The sequence below is a fragment of the Balaenoptera borealis genome (genome assembly GCF_965194805.1).
Source record: "Balaenoptera borealis genome assembly, chromosome: 11".
In the NCBI taxonomy this organism is placed as follows: domain Eukaryota; kingdom Metazoa; phylum Chordata; class Mammalia; order Artiodactyla; family Balaenopteridae; genus Balaenoptera; species Balaenoptera borealis.
In genome coordinates, this window is record NC_138868.1 from 77,792,592 (window position 1) to 77,817,684 (window position 25,093).

General features: G+C 35.6%; 1 protein-coding gene across 1 annotated transcript in view; it reads left to right on the plus strand.

The window, feature by feature from the left end:
• CNTN5 (contactin 5) overlaps positions 1–25,093 on the plus strand; it is a 1,371,764-nt gene that overhangs the window by 1,210,208 nt on the left and 136,463 nt on the right. Inside the window, exon 16 of the mRNA XM_082339878.1 lies at positions 17,795–17,915. Within this exon, the coding sequence (XP_082196004.1) occupies positions 17,795–17,915 (121 nt within the window). The remainder of the gene's footprint in view (positions 1–17,794; positions 17,916–25,093) is intronic.

Consider the following 25,093-nt stretch of genomic DNA (forward strand, 5'->3'; position numbering starts at 1 on the left):
TAAGGAAAATGCTAACACATAAAAGGGGAAATCAACAGTAACAGAAACATAGTAGGGGACATTAACACCCTACCCTCACCAATGGACAGATCATCCAAAATGAAAATAAGTATGGAAACACAAGCTTTAAATGACACATTAAACAAGATGGACTTAATTGATATTTATAGGACATTCCATCCAAAAACAACAGAATACACTTTCTTTTCAAGTGCTCATGGAATATTCTCCAAGATAGATCATATCTTGGGTCACAAATCAAGCCTTGGTAAATATAAGAAAATTGAAATCATATCAAATATCTTTTCCAGCCACAACGCTATGAGACTATATATCAGTTACAGGAAAAAATCTGTAAAAAATACAAACACATGGAGGCTACACAATACACTACTAAATAACCAAGAGATCAATGAAGAAATCAAAGAGGAAATCAAAAAATATTTAGAAACAAATGACAAAGAAAACACGATGACCCAAAGCCTATGGGGATGCAGGAAAACTGTACTAAAGGGAAGTTTATAGCAATACAATCCTACCTCAAGAAACAAGAAACATCTCAAATAAACAACCTAACCTTACACCTAAAGCAATTAAAGAAAGAAAGAAAAAAAAGAAAAAACCCTAAAGTTAGCAGAAGGAAAGAAATCATGAAGCTCAGGTCAGAAATAAATGAAAAAGAAATGAAGGAAACAATAGCCAAGATCAATAAAACTAAAAGCTGGTTCTTTGAGTAGATTAAAAAAATCGGTAAACCATTAGCCAGACTCATCAAAAAAAAAAAAGGGAGGAGACTCAAATCAACAGGATTAGAAATTAAAAAGGAGAAGAAACAACTGACACTGCAGAAGTACAAAGGATCATGAGAGATTACTGCAAGCAATTATATGTAAATAAAATGGAAAACCTGGAAGATATGGACAAATTTTTACAAAAGCACAACATTCCAAGACAGAACCAGGAAGAAATAGAAGATATAAACAGACCAATCACAAGCACTGAAATTGAGAGTGTGATTAAAAATCTTCCAATAAACAAAAGCCCAGAACCAGATGGCTTCACTGGAAAATTCTACCAAACATTTAGAGAAGAGCTAACAACTATCCTTCTCAAACTCTTCCAAAATACAGCAGAGGGAGGAACACTCCCAAACCCATTCTATGTGGCCACCATCACCCTGATACCAAAACCAGACAAAGACGTCACAAAGAAAGAAAACTACAGGCCAATATCACTGATGAACATAGATGCAAAAATCCTCAACAGAATACTAGCAAACAGAATCCAACAGCACATTAAAAGGATCATATACAATGATCAAGTGGGGTTTATCCCAGGAATGCAAAGATTCTTCAATATATGCAACTCAATCAATGTGATAAACCATATTAACAAATTGAAGGAGAAAAACCATATGATCATCTCAATAGATGCAGAAAAAGCTTTTGACAAAATTCAACACCCATTTATAATAAAAACTCTCCAGAAAGTAGGCATAGAGGGAACTAACCTCAACATAATAAAGGCCATATATGACAAACCCACAGCCAACATCATTCTCAATGGTGAAAAACTGAAACCATTTCCTCTAAAATCAGGAACAACACAAGGTTGTCCACTCTCACTAGTATTATTCAACATAGTTTTGGAAGTTTTAGCCACAGCAATCAGACAAGAAAAAGAAATCAAAGGAATCCAAATCGGAAAAGAAGAAGTAAAGCTGTCAGTGTTTGCAGATGACATGATACTACACATAGAGAATCCTAAAGGTGCCACCAGAAAACAACTAGAGCTAATCAATGAATTTGGTAAAGTAGCAGAATACAAAATTAATGCACAGAAATCTCTTGCATTCCTATAAACTAATGATGAATAATCTGAAAGTGAAATTAAGAAAACACTCCCATTTACCATTGCAACAAAAAGAATAAAACACCTAGGAATAAACCTACCTAAGGAGACAAAAGACCTGTATACAGAAAACTATAAGACACTGATGAAAGAAATTAAAGATGATACAAACAGATGGAGAGATATACCTGTTCTTGTATTGGAAGAATCAACATTGTGAAAATGATTATACTACCTGAAGCAATCTACAGGTTCAATGCAATCCTCATCAAACTACCAATGGCATTTTTCACAGAACTAGAACAAAAAATTTCACAATTTGTATGGAAACACAAAAGACTCCAAATAGCCAAAACAAACTTGAGAAAGAAAAACGGAGCTGGAGGAATCAGACTTCTTGACTTCAGAATATACTACAAAGCTACAGTAATCAAGACAGTATAGTACTGGCAAAAAAAAAGAAATATAGATCAATAGAACACAATAGAAAGACCAGAGATAAACCCACGCACATATGGTCACCTTATGTTTGATAAAGGAGGCAAGAGTATACAATGGAGCAAAGACACCCTCTTCAATAAGTGGTGCTGGGAAAACTGGACAGCTACATGTAAAAGAATGAAATTAGAATGCTCCCTAACACCATACACAAAAATAAACTCCAAATGGAATAAAGACCTAAATGTAAGGCCAGACACTCTAAAACTCTTAGAGGAAAACATAGGCAGAACACTCTATGACATAAATCACAGCAGGATCTTTTTTGACCCACCTCCTAGAGTAATGGAAATAAAAACAAAAATAAACAAATAGGACCTAATGAAACTTAAAAGCTTTTCCACAGCAAATGAAACCATAAACAAGACAAAAAGACAACCCTCAGAATGGGAGAAAATATTTGCAAATGAAGCAACTGACAAAGGATTAATCTCTGAAATTTACAAGCAGCTCATGAAGCTCAATATCTAAAAAAACAAACAACCCAATCCAAAAATGGGCAGAAGACCTAAATAGACATTTCTCCAAAGAAGATATGCAGATTGCCAACAAACACATGAAAGGATGCTCAACATCACTAATCACTAGAGAAATGCAAATCAAAAGTACAATGAGGTATCACCTCACAACAGTCAGAATGGCCATCATCAAAAAATCTACAAACAATAAATGCTGGAGAGGGTGTGGAGAAAAGAGAACCCTCTTGCACTGTTGGTGGGAATGTAAATTGATACAGCCACTATGGAGAGCAGTATAGAGGTTCCTTAAAAAACTAAAAATAGAACTACCATATGACCCAGCAGTCCCACTACTGGGCATATACCCTGAGAAAACCATAATTCAAAAAGAGTCATGTACCACAATGTTCATTGCAGCTCTATTTACAATAGCCAGGATATGGAAGCAACCTGAGTGTCCATTGACACATGAATGGATAAAGAAGGTGTGGCACATATATACGATGGAATATTACTCAGCCATATAAAGAGACGAAATTGTGTTATTTGTAGTGAGGTGGATGGACCTGGAGTCTGTCATACAGAGTAAAGTAAGTCAGAAAGAGAAAAACAAATACCATATGCTAACACATATATATGGAATGTAAAAAACAAACACAAATATGTTCTGAAGAGCCTAGGTGCAGGACAGGAATAAAGACGCAGACATAAAGAATGTACCTGAGGACAAGGGGAGGTGGAAGGATAAGCTGGGATGAAGTGAGAGTGGCATGGACATGTATACACTACCAAATGTAAAATAGATAGCTAGTGGGAAGCAGCTGCATAGCACAGGGAGATCAGGTCAGTGCTATCCCCTAGAGGGGTGGGATAGGGAGGGTGGGAGGGAGATGCAAGAGGGAACAGATATGGGGGTATATGTATATGTATAGCTGATTCACTTTGTTATAAAGCAGAAACTAACACACCATTGTAAAGAAATTATACTGCAATAAAGATGTTAAGAAAAAAGAATATATGAAGAACAACATATCACGTGATGACAAACAGAATGCAGCTATTGATTGCTAACATACAACTGCAGTGCTAAATAAGTCTGACATTCAGCATAAGGAAATATTAAGACTCTTTGTTAACAGATGCCTCGAGAGGACCACAAGTCAGAGATGCATAATCATAAAGAGACTGAGTTTTAAAGGACTATCTGTAGTTAGAAACAGAAATGCAATCTTCACTTGTGTGGGAAGATCTGCTTATCAGGCATGGATTGTTTAAGCCACACAAGCTGATTTGTTTATAATATCTGCAATTGATGATAAACACTTGGCTTGGTGCTTCTCCATGGTAACAATATCTTTCAGCTCTAAATCAAAGTCAGTTTTTCATTTTTTCACCACAATGAAGGTAGAGTTTTTTTTCTACTTATATAAATAATAGAAGCTTATTATAGATCATTTAAACATACTAAAATTAGAAAGAAGAGAATAAAAATCCCTTGGAATCATACTACCTTAAGGTAATCACCATTAATTTTTATAATCATGTTTCCATGCATCTCTTCAAGCATACACAGGTACACATGTTACACAAGTGAGATTACATCATGTATGCTGCTTTTATTAGGATGACTTTCCCCTGCTTTTATCCTCCCATGAAAGCATTTATCACACTTAGTTAAGCTTTTTAATGTTCTATATATTTCCTTCTATATTTTCCTCAGCCCTACCGTAATCCTAGTTAGATTTACATACGTGGAGGGATATTTTTGTGATTATTTTTTAAAATATTCAAACATACTTTACATATTTTTTGCATCTCATTATTATCTTAATTCTTCCATGTCACATGATATATCTCTAATTCATTCTTTTCAATGGGTACATAATAAGTATATGACTATACCTCAATTTAGCCATTGCCCTGTTAGTAAATATTAACTCTGTTTCCTGTTTTGAGAGATTAATGAACAATACTACAGAAAACATCTCTGAATATCTGCATTCTTGGGTGTTAATAATTTCCTTTCTTTGGGATAGATTCCCAGGAATAGATTGCAGGGTAAAAGAACAAAACTATTTTTAATTTAAATAGATGCTGCCAGATGTTTTTCTCATAAATGATATAATGTCAAAGTACACTACTGAGTGACATCATTATATGGTAAAATATTACTAGATCTGGTGTGGAGGTGGTGTCAAGAATTTTTGGTGTGGGCCCAGCTTTGTCCCTACTTAGGGACAAAGCCTACTTAGGGACAAAGCCCTTCTGTAATACCTTGGATGATTCATGTCACCTTTCTGAGCCCTTATCGTCAAAGTGAAAAGGTTAGAGTAGATGACTCCTAATGTTCCTATCTAATTCTAAAGTTCTATTATCTTTAAAGGTTATGGTCAAAGATTAAAACCCAAAAAACTCTTCAGATATGCTAGCTGATAACAGTGAAATCATCTTTAAAAGTTTTAGTGAACACTAAACATTTTTTCAGGAGGGGGCATTGATCACCCCCAAATCACATTTTATTCTGTTAAATATTGCATACTTGCTTGATTTATGGAAGATATTTCAGTCTCATGATGTCCTTAGAATTTGAAAATTCTTAATTCAGAAGGGGTTCCAAACTGAAAAAATAATCTCAAATCACAATTCTTCCTATGGCTAAGAGTATATTTGTATATATAATATCTCAATAAATGATAAAATGTTTCTCTAAAGCTAAATAAAAATTTCTCTAAAAGCAATAGTAATCTTATAGAATGGAACAATGTCCTTTTTCTGGGTAAGACACAGCATCCCTTAATTTGTATAAACAGCACACACAAAATATTTCACATATAATGAACCATTCAAGCCCTAGCAATATGAAATCTTAGGACAAAATATATGTACATATATAATCATTGGTGTTGCAGTCAATTCAAAGATGTGCAGCTTTGAAAGAGTCTTGTAACTCTTCCTTGAAATATCAGAAGCAGTATTATATATTTACAGAAAAGTGAGGGGAAGTAATAGACTATGGCCTCTGACAGTTTTTCAATCTCTGAGTAAACTGATTTTTATACATTAAATAATTGGTGAATTCTCTTTCATAAAATTACAAAGACTTATTAAAAATGAGTTTTCTGTATCAAAATGTCTCAATCACTTTCAAAATGTCAGTTGAATTTGACTGCGAGAGTCCTTGACCTTGAACTTTTCATAGTTGGCTTCTGATTGACACATTTATTCAGTTTGACCTTTCCTTTTAACTGAACTATTCTTCTTCTGATTGAATCTTCATTGGAAGATTGCTGTTGTAGCTCACAACCTAAGCAGTAGTTTGAATAGTTAGTCTTTTCTGACATTGATGTGTTTGAATTCCCTAAATTCTAGGTATTTTTGATGTTGATGAGAATCTTCATGACTGTGAATGACAGTGCTTAAATGGATGCTGTGACCCAAATTTCCTTGTTTTGCAGTGGGGTACTTTTTGACTCAGAAACTTGTTCCTAAGCATTAGCAACTATCAAGTTAGCCTTGGCAAAAGAATACTTAGTATTTGGTCATAAAGCCCATAGTTGAAATAATACATCTACTTCTTGAAGATTGTACTTGTTAAAATATTTACTAATATTGCAAATAAAATGAGAAAAAAACTTGAATTTTTAGGATAAACTTGAAACAGATATTTAACTGGAAAATACATCTTTAGAAATTCTTATATAAAAGTAATTATTCCATGTGGAATATTATATTTTTGCAAAAAAATTAGGTATAAAAGTTTCTCCACCATTCATGGTCATTTTTCTTCCTTTTAAAACATCTGTCAACACACTTTTTCCATAGCAAACCATACTCTTTCATATATATAAAGAGACCTCTATGAGACATACGCTGAGCTCATCTTCCACGTAACTGCAGGCAAGGGTTTTGCTAATTTTTCTGCCAATTCATAACTCACTTACCTTTTCCTCCATCCTCCAATTATGATCTTCTCAATACTTTCTCACCTCCCATTAACAGTTTCTTTGAATTCTTCCCTATCTTGGACAGAGGGTCTGGTTCCTCTGGAAAAATGCCTGTAATATTCCAGTGCAAATGAAGTATCTTTTAGCCCACACTTGGGACCTTTACCCTGGGAATATGTTTTATTTGGTAGCATCCTGGATTTGATGTTTTCCAAGGCCATTTCTTACTTTACTAGTCTGTTACCACTTGGCACGACTAAAGGTGAAGAGTCTTTCTGTTTTCCATCTGGAGCCTCAGCTCCTTTAGATTTCTTCTATAGTCTGCTTGAGAAATGAGCATTTCTCTCTTTCAGCTCATCTCCTTTTCTCCACTCTCCAGGAAGTTTCTTCACTGTTCCTCAAGCCCTTACCAATAGTCTCCTTGAGATCCTTCCAGGTCTCAGTAATAATGTCCTCATGGCCTTCCAAACCTCTGCACTAGAACCCCAAAGCCAGTGCCACATGTTTAGACTTTAGTTATGTCAGCACCCCACTTCTAGGTATCCAATTATTTTATGATTATTTACTGCTGTACCACAAGCCATTCCAAAACTTAGTGTTGGAAAATGACAACCATTTGGCTCTGCTTACAATTTTGTGGCTCATGAAATCAGGTAGGTAACAATGAGGATGACTTGAATCTGTTCCACAGTGGCTGAGCCTTCAGCCAGGGTAGCCAAATGAGTCTTCTAGGCTCAGCATTAGCCTCTCCTTCCCTCATGATTCCAGGGACCCAGGGTGATAAATTGCTGGCATCTAAGAGTCCTAAGTAAAATAGAGGCACACAAACAAACTGGCCTCATTCCGGACCAATTCGTATAGTTCTATGCAAAATCAATGAAACACAGAGTGGTCTACCACATTCCTAAGACTTTGAGACTTTATAAGAATATCAGATCAATACTGGCCCTAACTGATGGGTGAGATGAGAGCTACCATATTCTGCCTGCCTGGGCTCTGTGATTTCAGGAAAGAAATAGAAAACCTCCAGACGGGTGTCTGAGCACTCTTTCCCATAGCCAGGATGGGAATAGACTTGTGTGTAGACACTGACTATTCCACAATGTAAAAATCAGTAGCAAAATAAAACACAATTCATCCTGGAAGCCGTTATATGATGGTGTAACAAAATAGTGTTAACTTCAAAAATAAATATAAAATAGGACAGAACTAGAAAAGAGAGAACAGACACGTTGAAATATCAGTAAAATATTGCTCCCTCTAAATTATGCACTTAAGTTAGGAAGTCAAATTTGGTAAATTCTTCTTTAGCTAAAGCTGTGTCACTACAAACTACACATGGCTAAAGGAAAACATACCAGTTGTGGGTCACACACAGAAAATTCTCTCAATGCTGGATTAAAAGTCACAGAAAAGTTGAATGATGGCATGGGTAAATGAAGCTAATGGGTCATGCGTGTTATCAGAAAGGTGATTCTGGCATTTCAAGGGAAGATGTAACATTTCATGTTTGGATATGGCTGATAAAGAGCAGTCTTAAAAACATGAGCTCTCAGATCATTCTATGGTTTATTTGGAGAGTTAATTTCTAATAATAGTTTTGTGGTTGTTACCGTATACTGAAAGCATTTTATTTTGGTACGCTCGCCAAACTGTGCTTCAACTTGTACAAGTGAATCAAATTACCTGCAAGTTTAAGTAGAACAAGGATTTGTTTCATAGGCACAATAGTAGAGTGGAAAGAACACTTGACTAAGAGTCAAGTGCCCAAGGCTCTACTTCAGCCCTCATGCTTAACTTGCCCTTGAACAAGTCACCTACACTCTTTAGCCCCCGGTCTTCTCAAATGCTATAGGAATTGGTTGAACCAGATGATTTGTTATTTTTCTTTGCACACTAAAATCAATTTTTTCTGCAATGATATTTTTGTCCTATTATTTATTTTAACACATCACATTGCATTAGAGCTAATTGTCTACCTCCCACATTGCATTGTGAGTTTCTCAAAGGCACAATTTATCTCTTATCTTGTGACATGTGCAGATCAGATATGACAGATTTCATCTTTTGTACCAACTCCAGTCAACTGAAACACTGCGTTGAGAAGAATCCATAGGTTGGGTCAAAGCTCAGCCATATTTTCTATGAGCAAAGGACAAGGGCATAACTTCAAAGGTGCCAAGTGTTTTCAGTTTCCTGTTTAGACAAATTAGACACTCTAACAAATGATTGTTATATGAATGAATGAACAACTTTAACTGTGCATATGCTATGAGCTCTCATAAAATAAATGTATAGCTATTGTAAAATGTTATTATTCTAGAGCTTTCCTGGTGGACAGACCATTACTAGCTGTTTACAGAACACAAGCTAATGCATGGAGGAACAAAATTTTTTTCTAACTAGTTGTATCATCTTTATGTAACATCAGTGGAGGTAATTTAAAAAGCATAAGCAGTGAAAGACAGTAAGATTATTCTATTCCTAGACAATGGTGTAATTCACTCTTAGGGAAAAACATTGATTACTGCCATGATTGTTAACATCTTTTTACCTCTACCAGTGTTGCCTCATTGAGCCAACCTATGGACCAGGTGTTATTCAGATTATAAAATATTATTACTGAAGAGATTCCATGAAAAAATTGATTTGTCACACAAACACTAAGAATGATTTTCTCATAATATTAATGATGTGAGTTTAAGTACCACTCTTGCCTAGAATTCTCTTAAAGAAAACTGGTCTGCCATGGCACTTAAAAAACTGCCAACTTCAAAGTGAGGATGAGAGTCCCTCCATGGTCCCTTCCAGCTCTAGGACTGTAAAGTTTAGACGGAGTCCCCATCTCCATTCTTCGAAGCATAAGATGCTGTCTCCTTGTTTGTCACCAACATACCAAACAGATTGAAGCCGACAGAGGTGTATCAGTGAGCTTTGTGCTTGTACTGGAGATGTAAGAAAAAAGTAAAAAGAATATTTGGATGGAATAATGCATAAATATGCTAATGTCTGGATAGGTTCACAACAAATATTCAGTATAAAGCATAAAGTTAATCACTGTTTTTTAACACAAGGCTTAAGAAGGTATAATCTAACAATTCTTATTCTTTCATGCTAAAATGCATTGAGAGAAAATATCTCAAGTCAATGAAGAATAAAAGAGAAGGTAAAGACATTAAGGCAGGAAAGGATAGGTGTTTTATAATTTAAAAAGAGATGCATTTTTCCTTTGATATTTATTCCAAAGAGCACCATTGCCTAGAATGTGCATACATGTTCCAGGAGATCAGTGTGGACTGGAGAGTTCAGTGGGGCAAACTTCATGGGTGTGCTGTGTGGCCACCCAGCGCCCAACACTGAGAAGGATCGTGTACTTGGTGTAAAGCTTGGCTGTCAGTCTTTTGAAATTCTGAATAATTTTTGGACATGGGGATTCATATTTTCAATTCGCACTGAGACCCAAAAATGATGTAGCCAGTCCTTGTGGTCAGTTAAGCCTTTCTGAAAGAGATAAGACTTGAACAAGGCTTTAACGTGTGACACAGAATTTGGAGACTTTGGCAGTTCATTGGGGAACAACTTGAAGAAAGTTGCAGAGAGTATGTTTTCCACTAGAAGTGAGAGACAAGATAGGTTGCATCCAGCCTCAAATGCTGAGTAAGAAGTTAGACCATCCTGTAGGCAATAGGTGAAGATAGCCAATGAAGATGTTTGAGATTGTAAGTAAAATCAGTTTTAAAAAAGGATTAACCTAGCAATGCCATGTCATATGGGTAAAGGTGAGACAAAGAGAGGGCATAACATAGAGGATATAAAGAGCTGGTTTGAAAGCTACTATTAAAAACCTAAATTTAAGAGTCAATTCTCACAGAATGATTGCTAAAACTATGTGAAGCACATGGAGGAGAAAACACTTCTCTCTGGACCTGGTCTGAGTATTGTGCCATCAGATAACACATCCATCTGTCTCCTTTACATCTCTTCCAAGCCTAGATACAGATGTAAGGGAAGCTGCTCCACATTCTCATCCTGTAATTTCCCATCAAACCTGGATTAGACTAAGCACTCCTTAAGTGCAGAATCTATATCTGTATATCCAAAGCTTAGCATAGCACATAGAAATAAATATCTACTGAATGATTAGTGATAATTGCATAAACAATAAAAGAACTATGAGTCAAATATTCTCAGTAATCATTTAAGACAAACTTTGGCAACAGGTAGGATGTAGTTAAGAGTAAATTCAAGAAGCATAAGACTGATAAATTGTGTGACCTTATCTATTTCATGCCTCTTTTAGTTTAGAAGCACTAGATTAATATAGAAATGACAGTATACATACTTAGGGCCTATATTATTCCATTGAGGCTACAGTAACAGAACACCATAGTCTGGGTGGCTTATACACAACAGAAATTTATTTCTCATAGTTTTGGAGGCTGAGAAGTCCAAGTTCAAGGCACTGGCAGGTTTGGTGTTTGGTGAGGGCCAGCCTCCTGATTGACAGATGGTCATCTTTTCACTGTGTCCTCACACAGCAGAAGGGGTGAGAGGGCTCTCTGAGGTCTCTTTTATAAAGTCACTAATACCATTCATGAGGGCTTCACCCACGCTCATACTCTAATTACTTCCCAAACATCCACCTTCATATACCATCACATTGGGGTTTAGGTTTCAATAGAGTAAGTCCCCTACATACGAACCTTCAAGTTGCGAACTTTTAAAGATGTGGACATGTGTTCACATGTCCATTCACATAAGTTAGTTCATGTGTCTGGCATACATTGTCACGTGTGTGCATCCTCTACAAGTGGCTGTGCTTTTGTGTACTTTACTGTACAGTACTGTATAGAGTGCAGTAGTACAGTATCTTTATTTCTTACCTGTTCACTCAATGCCAGCCACTATATGCCCACTGTTGCACTGTACTACTGTACTTTTCAAGGTACTACAGTACTGTAATATTAAAAATGTTTTCTTTATTTTTTGTGCTTGTTTTTTATGTATTATTTGTGTGAAAATATTATAAACCTATTATAAACCTATTACAGTGCAGTACTATATAGCCAGTTGTGTTAGTTGGGTACTTAGATTAACTTTGTTGAACTTACGAGCAAATCAGACTAGCGAATGTACTCTCGAAATGGAACACATTTGTACATAGGGGACTTACTGTATATAAATCTGAGGGGACAAAAATATTCCATCTATAATGGAATCCTTTTGCCTTGGCCGTTTATGTTAATCTTAGCTAAAGGAATACCCATTTACCTTGCCACTAGGGAAAGGAGAGTCAATGTACATATGACCAGATAAGAGACATCTTTCAAGAATCAGGGCACAAACATGCCACCTAAGTCTGGCATCCACCGACAAGTTAAATATCACACCCCCTAATCCTGTATGCCAATTTGGGAAAAGAGGAACACTAATGTAATATACACAGCATTTTTTCATCCACTCAGTATTCTTCATATATTCAATATCGTCATCTGTAAAATTTAATTCATTGTGTTAAAATTTAATTGTGATTTCTTGCTTTGAGTTGCTTCATAATTCCTAATCTTCATTTTAACCAAGGTAGTGGACTGATCCCATAAATTTGTGACTTTGTGTTTATAATACTAAACGATCCAGTTTGGATACCTAGCCATCCTGAGTTCATCAATGAGTCATCAACTAGTTTTTCCTCTTTAATCTATGTCCCTAAGAAAAACTCTTTCTGCATTTGTCTTAGTACTTAACAATACATTTTTAGAATATGTGCTTGATGTAAATACCAAGGTCCCAGTAATGGCATGGTAGAGCCATTTTTACCTACTTTTAATCTTCAATGCATTGTTGGATGAATTTAATATTTCATCATAATAGACATAAATGTCTGTCAAATAGCATTTTGTCTAGTATTTTCATCACTGGAAGCAACTAAAATTTCTATTTCAGATAATATATCCAATTATTTAAGCATGTGAGTTAATAACAGCGACTTTCTTAAAAAATATATTAAAACCCAGGTCATCATGAATGTAAATCCCATTATATAAAGGTCTAAGAAAAAAACAATTGTAAAAGGAAGAATAATGTATATGTGTATTATTTTCTTATCATGGTAGGCTACTTTAAGCAAATTATTCTCTGGGAAAAAGAAATATTGTTAGCAGGAAAGTATTTTAACTATCCAAGATTTTATGTCAATAACATTAATCATATCTAATAATCCATGTCTCATAGCTAATACCCAGTTTTTTATGTTAGAAGGTATTTTTTTAATTGCATCTCATAGAATTTACATTTTGTACTACTTTGCTTTATAGAGAGGAATGGTTTATGTGTCTCTTTGGTGGGGACTGGGGATGCTAGAAGTGCCCTATGTGAGCCCGTTGAGAAAGTTATGTAAACCCTAAATAAGGACACAAAAACTGCTATACCTAGCAGGTTTCTGAGTAAGCCATTCAGCATGAATTCACTTCTTATGAGAACAGTCAAGTTATCTTGTTGTTTAGATAATTCATTCCCCAAACTTTCTCAGAGTGCTTACTATGTGTACAGCATTCTGCTAATCCTGCTGAAAAAAATGCTTTACAAGTACTTTACCTTTCTGAAGCATTTCCTAAGAGTTCATGTATGAACATTGTTTCATTCAGTTTCCCTCAATACTCAGGAGAGAGACAGAGTAGCTATTATTATGCCAGTAAACTGCCTTGCCCAGCGTCTCAGGGCTAGGAAGGTACTGAACTAAGTCTAGAATTCAGGTCTTCTTATTCTGAGTGCAGTAGTATTCCATGAGAGGGGGGGATAACACACATCTAAAATAAAGCTAGGCACTTACCAGAAAACTTACTATAGCTATGGAAAACATTGATATCCAGTTTGTTGAAGGAGTGAATACCAATTAAGGAAATATTCCTCTTGGCTAAGAATGCAATTATAGTGCCCTTTAACAGATAACATTTATCAAACATTTACTATGTGCCAGGCACACTGCTATGGGCTTTACTTGCATTATCACATTGAAGCTATGAGAGAAGCTCTGAGCAATAGGGTAATTTTCCCAAGTTCAAAATTTAATAAGTGGCAGAGCAGGGGTTCACACGATTCTGTGTCATTCCAAAACCTCTATATACTCTTCCAGCACTCTTTTCTGCTGTCTTCCTCCATAGTCTTTCCTATTTCCCTTCCTTATTTCTTTAAGAGAAAAAAGAGGGAGGGGAGGAGGTACTGTCAGGCATGAAGAAGGAAGGAAGCAAGCCATCCATGCATTCATTAGCTCACCCAACGACAATCGGCTGCCCTAATGCCCAGCTCAGCTCTGGGAATGCCCAGAGGACCTTAGGCGTGACTTCCAAGAATGTCAAGTGCTAGTTCAGAGACATGAGCAGAGTGCTAATGAAGCAAAACTAAACAGTGGCAGAACTAATGAAGAAAGGCTTAACCAAGGAGGAGGCATTTGAGCTGTGTCTAAAAGTATCTTTCCAGGCAAAGAAGGGAGAATGAGCATCTGTAACAGAACAGGCAGAATTATGGGAAGTATTCCGGTGTAAGAAGAAATGCGAGGTTAATGTCATAGAAGCACAGAATTCAGCGTAGGAGGTAGAATCGTGCTCTGAGGAGACCTCTGCTGAAACCAGGAAATTGGACTTTATCCTCAAGGCAGCAAGAGTTAACAGGTACTTTGAACAGCAAAGTTAAATATGCTTCCATTTTTAGGAAGTCTTAACTGGCAGTCTTATGTTGGATGAGCAGGACACTTAGTCCAAGTGAAAGCCAATAAAGAACTGGACTTGAGTGGAAGGATGACATTTCCTCTATTATTTCTGAGTCATAAATAAAAATTACAGTAATCTAGCAACTGCTCTAATGAGCGCATGTGACCAAGAAATGTAAATGACTTGGCAGTGTTGCCACTCCCACAGAGAGTGAAAAGACAGCCTCTTTCTTAAAGAGCCCTCATTTATTCATTCATTCAACAGATAGTTATTGAGCGCCCGCTATGTGGCATGCTGTATGCTAGATGCACAATGCTTGGAGTGTTGTGTTAAGCACTGGTTGTGGGAAAGTTCTTTTGAAGCAACACATAATGCAATTTGTTCATGAAGCCAAAGAAAGCAGCAAAGAAAAGGCAGTGTCAAACAAGTGTCAAAGAAAACAAGAAAAGAGAGAGTAACTCCTAAGAGAGAAAAAGTGAAAATGAGGTTTAAGCTTAAGAAAGCAAACATCTGCTGTAAGTAACCATTTCATTAAAACTGCACTAAATAGTGGCAGTTCTCTCTCAGGAACTGCACACTGTGGGCTGAGATTAAGTGTAATGGGCTCCCACATGAATTCTTCTCATTACTTCTCTAGAAAGATCAGTAAATCTCCTGAAAAGGTAATTTAGGTTTAGTGTTCACAATTCATTCATTTTACTTTTAATCTTCCCTGTTTAGAATTGTAAAAATATAATGCAGATATAATCCAAAAGAGGAGGAATGGGCCCCAAATGAGACAATTTCAACTCCTCCAATAGTCTTGTCATTAATAGATATATAATAGGCTGTAGGCTTTTATTCTTGATGATGGTGATGGAGCTTCAGCCAGTTTCTAGAGCATTGCATGCTGTTAGTTGCAGGAACCAAGGAAAGGACAGCATAGAAAAGATAATCTATGTTCTACCCTTCTGAATTCCTTGGACCTTTATGTAATTTTCAATGAAGTCTCTTCTTAATCCCATTAAGTTTTCTTTCACTACAATTCAACAAAAAGGACAAAAATTTTAAGACTTTTGTCCAGGACAAAAAGAAGTCAATTATTTGGGAAGAAAAAGATCTGGAAAATAAGGCAATCAATTATTTAATCACGAGAATGTGATTTTATGAGATAATTTTGTCAAAAATGTGAGCCTGAAAAATTACTTATAATCATTACTTTTTCTGTTTTTAAACTACCACCAATCAGTTTGTGAAACTGGAAAACAAGCAAGTAAAAAAACAACAAAACAAACAAAAAACTCCAGTAACTAAGACTACAGTCTTTCAGAAGTGTTACTTCTGGAAATAATAAAGTCCTCTCTGATTTTCTGGGCATCTCCTTAGCTTTTCCATTAAACATAGACCCTATTCTAGGCCCATGGTGTGCACATTGATTCTTGATTAATTTAACAGAGTACCCTACTAGGAGAGCATCTTAGAAATCCATGGGTAAAAGGAGATCTTCACATCTAGGATGGATCCATACTATATAAATTGGTAAATATATTTAAGCTCATTTAGACAGTATTATATTACGTAGATTTGAAACTGAACCATGGCTTATGATGTTTACAGTTTGCTTTTGTTTCCCAAAGTGAAATCAAAGGTTTTTTTAAGGGTAATTTCCTTTTCAGATTTGAAAGAAGTGAGCACTTAGTCTAGTACAGATGAGAAAATGAAATTTGAGTAACAATTTTCTCTAAGGAAATTAGCAGTGGAGGATATTCATTGGACAAATATCACATTCCTTGAAATTATTGTTATGACATTTTAATGCATTCTCACCAAGAAGCATTGCCTTGTAAATAACTGAACTAGACCATGTCTTAACAATTATTTCATGAGAGAAAACGTCAATACCCTTAGAAGTTCCTATCATAAGACTAATGGGAAGGGAAAAAAACAAACAAACCAGAAATGAAATACCAGAAAGAAATGGCTAAAACATAGTATACAGTTAATTGATTCATTTAAAGAAACACACATCTTTTGAGAGGTAAAAATTTCCAATGACTTCTCACCCTTTTACAAATGCTAAGAAAAAATAAAGAATCCAACAGATTTCCAGAAATTCCTCTCACTTTCATGATTTTTATATAGTCCATTAGTTTATTTCAAAATAAAGGTGAACAACTAGAGTCTTAAATACTCATTAAGACACTGCCCTATAAGGACAAATGCATCATTTTTTAAGATAATTCACCCATTCCATCAACAAATTAAAGATCTCTAATCTGGGGTGCTTCTCCATAGCTTGCATTAAACATTCTTTCGTGTGTCCAACTACCTTTGGAGAGGAGTGTTGAGTTCTTTGAAGATGTCATTTCATACTGCATGCATATACTCTCATTCCAGTGAATTGTTTTTGATTGCAACATGGAAACTGAAGAGCATATTGGAGTTTCACTATGTTATTGTCCAAAAAGAATACCTCATGAGTTGTTGTAAATACCAGCTCTTCACACATTCATGAAAATGGAAATCTATCTGTTCTGTTAAAGTAAATGAAAGACAAGATTAAGTAATGAAAGGTTGTGCCAGTCATACTAAAGTGTAGGATCATCACTGATCCCATGAACTGATACATCTAAAAGATAATCTCCCTGATACTTATTGATCTCCTTAACTGCAGTTGTTCTTCAACTGTGTTCTAATCATCATGCTTCCAACAAGGATCAGGTGTTTTGAGGCACCTTTGTGCTCTGTAATTGCATTGATTAACAGAGATTCAGGCTGACCCTACTCCTGATGGTGATGGTTATGGAAGGACTAAATCTCTGTGAAGTGAAAACACATGGCTTTGGGACCAGCACTCTTGCATCTAAGCACTACTTCATTCTGTTGCCCACAGTGTACTTACGAAAGGAGCCATTCAATAAAGCCACACAAGATAATCTTTTGACTACTGTTGCCTCATAATTAATTTCCATGTGTTGTTATTCCTTTCAATACTGCTTTCTTGCCACAAAAATAATCCTGTCTCTGAATAGCAAAGCAACAATTTTTGCTCACTGATTATTTTTCTTGTACTTTTAAAGATATGAATTTGTTTGTGCATATTTAAATATTTTTTAAATATTGTAGCTGCTAACTTATTATATGCAATATTAAATGTTCAAACCCGTTATTAGCAATTGTTGAAAGCATAGCTTCCATGTGTTCCTTAAAGTAGGGCGTGTTTGATTTCTGAATTGTTGTCATATAAATCGTAAGGCCAAAAATGGGCCCTTTGACTGAATATGCAAAGTTCCCCTTAAACCACCTTGAACTAGGCAGATTTGCAACATTTTAAACTGGCACTTCATCCCTCTTTCAGCAAGCATCCTCTGCAGATTTAATGATCAGGAACATCCTTCTGATGCATGCTGGGAGATATGGCTGCAGGGTACAGACCACAGCAGACAGTGTGTCAGATGAGGCAGAACTTCTTGTTAGGGGTGAGTATGCTAATAGTGCAGTCTGAAGACATGATCACCATAAATTATCATACAAAGGAATTTAAATGCATGGACTTTGAGCACATCAGTACTGTGCCTTTTACTTTCGATTTTACAATATATGTCATTTTTGCTTAACCTTTTGCCTTTGAAAAGATTACATGGAAACTTGCTCCTTAGAAACAGACAAAACCTACAGAGCCAACTTCAGGTCCAAAACACCTTTAGTACTAAGTGGTTACTAGGTGTTTACCCAACTTAATGCCAAACAGAAATTTTCAACAGTTGAGTCACAAAGACACTTTGACACTACAGAGACAACATTTTTTTTTCTATGTATGTGTTTTTCAAATGCAAAGCTAGTGGAACCCCCAGGCACTTTTTTTCCTCCACTAACTTCTAAATTCTACTTTCTGAAACAGGAAAACTGCATGCCTAATATGGTGGCATTTGCGACTGTTGATAGGGATTTTTTAAAAGTCTGGAAATGTCAACACAGTCTTTCTGTGCAGAAATGACAGTTAAGTGGTTTCCAACCATGAACCAGTCTTCCAGATTCTGCGACCCAATAAAGCTACACCTTATTTGAATTAAGTAAATGACTACAGCACTAATTTCTTTTAGCACATTATTCCCCAGTATGGGAAATGCAGCTCTTAGCATGTAATATTTTCCCTTTTTTTCTTTTTCTTTCTTTCTTTTTCTTTCTATCTTTCTATCTTTCTTTCTTTCTTTCTTTCTTTCTTTCTTTCTTTCTTTCTTTCTTTCTTTCTTTCTTTCTTTCTTTCTTTCTTCCTTCTTCCCTTCCTTCCTCTCTTTCTTTCTTCCTTCTTCCCTTCCTTCCTCTCTTTCTTTCTTTCTTCCTTCTTCCCTTCCTTCATCTCTTTCTTTCTCTTCTTCCTTCCTTTCTTTCTGCTCTCTTTCCCTTTTCTTTTTTCCTTCTTTCTTTCTTTCTTTTAGCTTTTTTATGGAGCAAAAATATACCTGCAGAAAAATTTTAAAATCATGGGTGTACAGGTATACAACTCAAAGAAAAAACATCACAAAGTGATGAAATTACTTTACACCATTACACCATGAAATTACCATTTAAGAGAACTAGAACATTACCAGAATCTCACCTCTCCCTTTTCAATCCTAAACAATGACATTTTGACTGGTGTGAATACTGCATGCTAAGACCCCTTGCATGATCTCTGCAAAGAAAACTTTCACAATCTATAGCAAAAACTTATATCTTAGATTAACTTGTCTTATCCACTTGGAGTGTTTTCCAATCATAATTTTTTAAGAATTCATTAATATTATAAAAATCTTGAGCAGGAAATATAAGGTCTATGTAAGCTTCATCATCTCTTTGTTTTAGTTGTATGTGTCATCCAAGGTTTATTGATTTTGGGTAGTACATCCACCATTGGCTCAAGTAAAATGTTGTTTTGAAACAAGTGTGTATCTGGATGAGTGGCAGCTTGTTCATGTTTTTGTACATGATGGTTCTGTTCAGAAGGTTATTTGAACTCTTCTCCAAATTTATAACAAAAATGTGTATCTGTATTACTCTATTATAAAACATCAACTTTTTAAAGTGCTCATCCTCTCATGATATTTCATTTAGCTAAAAATTTTCCTTTATGCCTTTAAAAGTTACAAGGCTTACGGAAAAGCAAACCCCACACTGCAGTCAAATTTACAGAAAATTGCTTTCTTCTCTCACTACAGTTTGTTTCAGATTATGTGTATTTATTGTGTAGCACTTGTCTAGTAATTTAGAATGATGCTCCTAAAACTGGAGCTTTCTAAATGAATAACACAATTTAGAGGTTGATAACAAGAAACCAGGTATTTTTACAGGACCGTGAGGGGCATGTTTAAATGGCAAAGTAACATTCTGCTTTGTAAGTAAAATTAAATTCAACAGGGTTTAGAACATAATTCAGGCTTGGCTTTTTTGCGTTCTGCTCTTTTAGCCTTTGGATTTATGCCTAGGAGATGATAAAATGCAGAAATTTGGAATTATACTCAATAGCAATTTCAAACAGGTTGCTATTGCCTGAATATGCATGTAACATGCAGCTCAAGCTTTCCTTTGAAGTGAGTTGCTTCATCACCAATTTTCTATTATATATTTGTATTATTTTTCTAAAATTAATAAAAATAGCGTGCCTCTTCTGCCTGGTTGGTTTTAGGCAGATTTAAACACTGAACTAAAGGTTCTGGTTCTTCTTTTTATTTTTACAATTATTTTTTGTAAGTTAATGGTTCCTGGTAATTGAAGGAACTTGGATGCTTGAATATTGCTGTTTTTAAGGTTGGCTTGTGAAATGAAACTCAAAATAGTTTTACCCTGCATTCTTCTTTCTCCCACTCCTCCATTCGTTGGTTTGTAAACTTGGGGCATTCTAATAGTACAGGCCACAGGACCAAAGCTGAGAGTTCTAGATGAAGTTTTTTTAATGATGGCTACAATTTCAGCAGCAGAATCCTTAAAGCCTTCAAGCGTGCCATAATAATGGGAGCAGTACAGACAATTTCACCGTACTTCTTATAGGATACCTTCATTGGATTGCCCCAGCAGTTCACTTTGCTCAATCTTGAGAATGAGGAACATTCTTAGGTGGCAAGGAATATGTTTTTGTAACTTTGTAATTCTATTTCAGTGGAGATTTAGGGGACTAAAAATCTATATTCTCCTAGATCAGTCTAGGAGATCATCTCCTTTCCCATTAGAGATAGTCTATGAAATTCTTTTGGGCATCTCACAAAATCCTACAATTCTTCACCTGGCCCCATAAGCACAGTAAATTGGAGCTCAGGTGTGTGGTCCTAAGACCTCATCATTGCCTGTTTAGAATCTGAGCGTCCCTGACTAGTGATGTTCCCTGCTTCTCTTCCCACTCACTGCTTTAAAGCTATCTTTACCCCAAATGCTTGTTTCCACTTTTGCTTTATTTTGCTTGTGAATGTCAGTGCTATTATTCACATCTATCCCACCATTATTATCATCCTCCAAAAATTGAATTTTCCCATAAATAATCATCTGAAGCATAAAATTGCTTGCTTTCACATATTTAATATTCAGTGAACCAGCCTCATAACATCACCATGCATAATTTGTAGAACCATAATAGAAGTAATGAATATGTTAAAATAAGTTATTTTGCTGGAATATAAAAAGAAATTAAAGCCACACCTGGACATCTGTGCACCATTTAAGTCACTTATTCAAGTGTGATGTAGCAACAAGAAAGAAAGTCTAGACAATGTTATAGGGAACCTCTTTAAAGATGGATAAACCTGTATTATATTATCTAAGGTAAAGGAGATAGATCATTAAGAGATAACCTCACTGAGGGGGATACATAATTTGTAAAGAACCGATACTCCCAAGCAATATGAGAGGTAGGTGATCAAACACAACATAAAACACTCCACAGAAAGGAGTGTTAGTTTTTTGTTATTTTATTTTATTTTACAAAACTGAATGTAAGAAATATGTTTCCCAAAGAGAACATAAGGGTAAGAAACTATCATCGTTTAAAGAATAAAATGTGTTTAGCTAATCTAATTGGGAACCAGAGCGTGAGCTCTGTCTATTCTGCCTAGAGGCAGAGGAAACAATAAAAAATCCACTTCTTCATGCAAATTTTTATTCATACTACTCTGTTTATTAATGCAAAACTGTAGATCAAGAAACTCTTGGTATAGTCAAAGAAGAATCAATAATCTCTTGGTTCCTTCTGAACACACAGCCTATATACCCTCCTTTCCCCAAACTTGGACAGCAAATTTTATTTCCTGAATTACAAGATGAATCTGATGTGTATTAAACTGAATTTGAGAAGAAAGAATCCACATCAGGACACAACTTGTTGAGAAAAATCTAACTGCTTTTAACTATTCATACCTCCTTCCACCCATCACTTCTGATTCAACCTGGAGTTCAAACTGTATTTCAGTCTTACCTGCTTTAAACTTTTCATCAGTTCAATTCTATTTATTCTTTCCAATAAATTTTTTTCTTTGAATATTTTACCTTTAGTCTCTCCTGATCCACCTAGTCACTTTTTATTGCAAACCTGAAATTATTTTTTTTTTATAAATTTATTTACTTTTTATTTATTTTATTTTGGGCTCCACTGGGTCTTTGTTGCTGCTCGCGGGCTTTGTCTAGTTGCGGAGAGCAGGGACTACTCTTCTTTGCTGTATGCTGGCTTCTCATCACGGTGGCTTCTCTTGTTGCGGAGCACCAGCTCTAGAGAGCAGGCTCGGTAGTTGTGACACAGGGGCTTAGTTGCTCCTCGGCATGTGGGATCTTCCTGGACCTGGGCTCAAACCCGTGTCCCCTGCATTGGCAGGCAGATTCTTAACCACTGCGCCACCAGGGAAGCCCCACAAACCTGAAACTATTAAAAGTTTGACTGTTCTGTCAATTAAATAAGTCAACAGGTATTTGTTGATAATTTGCTATTCATTTATTCACTCACCCATTCATCCAACACCTTCTCTGTATCAAGCCCTGAGCCGGGCACTTGGAATAGAAAGATGAAGATGCCAAGGTCTCAGCCCTCTGTGTGGCTCTATGTCCACTTGTCCACTAGTATGAGAAGCATCTTTGGGAATGGGGTGAGAAACACCAAAAAAGAAAGCTCCCTGGATAACCTACATCCTTTAGGGGAAATAATGAAATAAAGGCATAGGCATAGCTATAGCACTGGCTTCATAAATTGTTGGGCCCAGTGCCAAATGAAAATGCAGAGCCCCCCGTTCAAAGCTTGAAAAGAATTTCAAGGCAGTGACAGCAGAACATTAATCCAAGTATAGGGACCTTCTAAGGAAAGGACCTTGTGTGACTGCACAAGTAACACACCCATGAAGCCAGCCTGGCATAGCTATTAAATTATGTATAAATCTACAGGAAAAAAGGACTTTAGCAAAGAGGAAGATCAGTTATAACAAAGTTGTCTCACTCTGCTTTCTCATCTATAAGATTAACATATTAAAGACTCCTCAGAGGTTTCGCCAGCTTTTTACACAAAGATCATTTTTTTATTATTCTGCCTCAAGAGTCACGTTTTGAAATATTTTGTTTATCGTGTTGAAGTAATCATTAATTCATATTTCTATTTTAATTTTCACCAAAATCTTTTATCATGAGGTAGCCAGTGTTAACAAAGTAGGTGATTTAACTCCAGCCAAGAGCAAAAGAGAATTTACATTTTAGCTAGTTGTGAACTGTTACCTGTTTTGTTTTGTTTTATTTTCAAATACTTGAAAAAAAAATGAAAGATACCAGTTACCATCGAATGGAACCCAATTTGGAACCTTTGATTAAATACTCTTCAAATTTTCTCCAAGCTATAATTTTCAGTGATTCTCACCAGCGAGAGAGGAAAATTTGAGAATTTTCTGCCTTTTGCCCTTGGAAAGATGCAAGTGCATACTATCACTTTTCCACATACAAAGGGAAACTCAAGTTCAGTGAAAACCTTGAACATATTCCTAATACATTTAGATTTGAGAATTGAGCAGTATTAATGTGCTCTATCTTTATATCTCTCAAAGCACTACACTTATGAACCATTGATATAAATGTCTATCTTTAGCATCTGATCACTTCTGAAAATTTCAAGCTTTAAAATGCACGTGTTTAGCACAATTATCTTTTAGAAGATAGAGTTTGCACAGTTTTTCTTTTCCACCATTGATCTAATATGAAATGACAGGCTTGGAGATTGCACAAGCCTTTGGTGGAGTAATGTCTTGAACTCAAAGGAGTCTCCAGTGAAAAAGAAAAAGAGCCATAAATCACAGAAAGCAAAGCTGGGTTTGACGATATGCTGGTATTTGAGGCTCAAAAGGACAATATCAAATGTCTTCAGTGTAATTTTAATGTAATTAATATAATAGTAAACAAATTTGCAAATCATTTATGTTTTAGAGCAGAATTGAAATTATTCAGTTAATATATTTGCTTTTCCAATATTTAAAAAATCTTTAAAATGGAGTTATAAAATGTCCTTACCTAGAAGAAAATCTAATCTCATTCATGCAATGTCTTATTGGAATATCCTGCATCACTGTGGAAATTTTAGTTCACTACTATCACTAGTATTGGGTAAGACTTTTAAAATAACTTATACCAATCACTTGCTTTTCTAGTTTAGACATTTTCTACATTAACTAGTTTGATTGACACCTGTAACATTTCTTTTAGACACTGAATAGCAGTTTAGTTTCTTTTCTCTTGTATTTTTCATGTGTTTGTTTGCTAATCTGTGGAACTCTTCAATAACTGACTAAAAAGTGACATTTTTGGTCAATCATTTGGATTTTCTGCACCACATTTAGTTTGGTTCACTGAAGTGGTAGTTGACTTAAGTGACTTGACTCAAATGACTAAATGATTGAAACAGTTATATATAAAATGCACAAATGAATTGTCCTTGCATACAGACAACCAATTGATGGAGACTAAATTTCTTGTATTTAACCACTCAACAAATATTGAGTGCCTACTGGAAGCCAAGTTCTCTTTTAGACACTGATATTTCCATCAATTGACTTAGACTTTCTGGGGAGCATTTTGCTATTTTGAAACAAGTACACTGATTTCACTTTTCCATTTTAAGAAAAATCTCATCAACTGGATTTTACATCATACATATTTTTGCATCACAAATTGTATGTACATTTCATTATGTATTTTGTTCCACAGACCTAACCTGTTTTTCTTACATATCCATCCTAATATAAAAATGACATTTAGTATTACTTCACATTTATGTAAACTTGCCGAAATAAGTTCTTGGTGTGGGGGGTTATGTCTTAAATGCTGATTTCATTCATTGTTTAGTTAGTACCTACTATATGTCAGGACAGTTCTAGCGTGCAAGAGGGAGAAGTGGTGAGATGGGATTGGGTATAAGTGCTTTCTGATGCCCTGGGAAAGAACATAACTTTTATGCCACAGGTTATGGATATCCATCAAAGGGCCAAAGCAGGAAAGGCACGTGATTTGATATGCACTTTAAGAGGATCATTCTGACAAATGTAGAAGACGTTTTAGAGGAGCGTGAGACCAAATGGGAGACCACAGCAAAAATCCTGACAAGAAACAAGAAGCGTATGAAAAAAGGCAATGGTAATTGAGACGGAAAGGAAAGCACATGTTCAAAAGA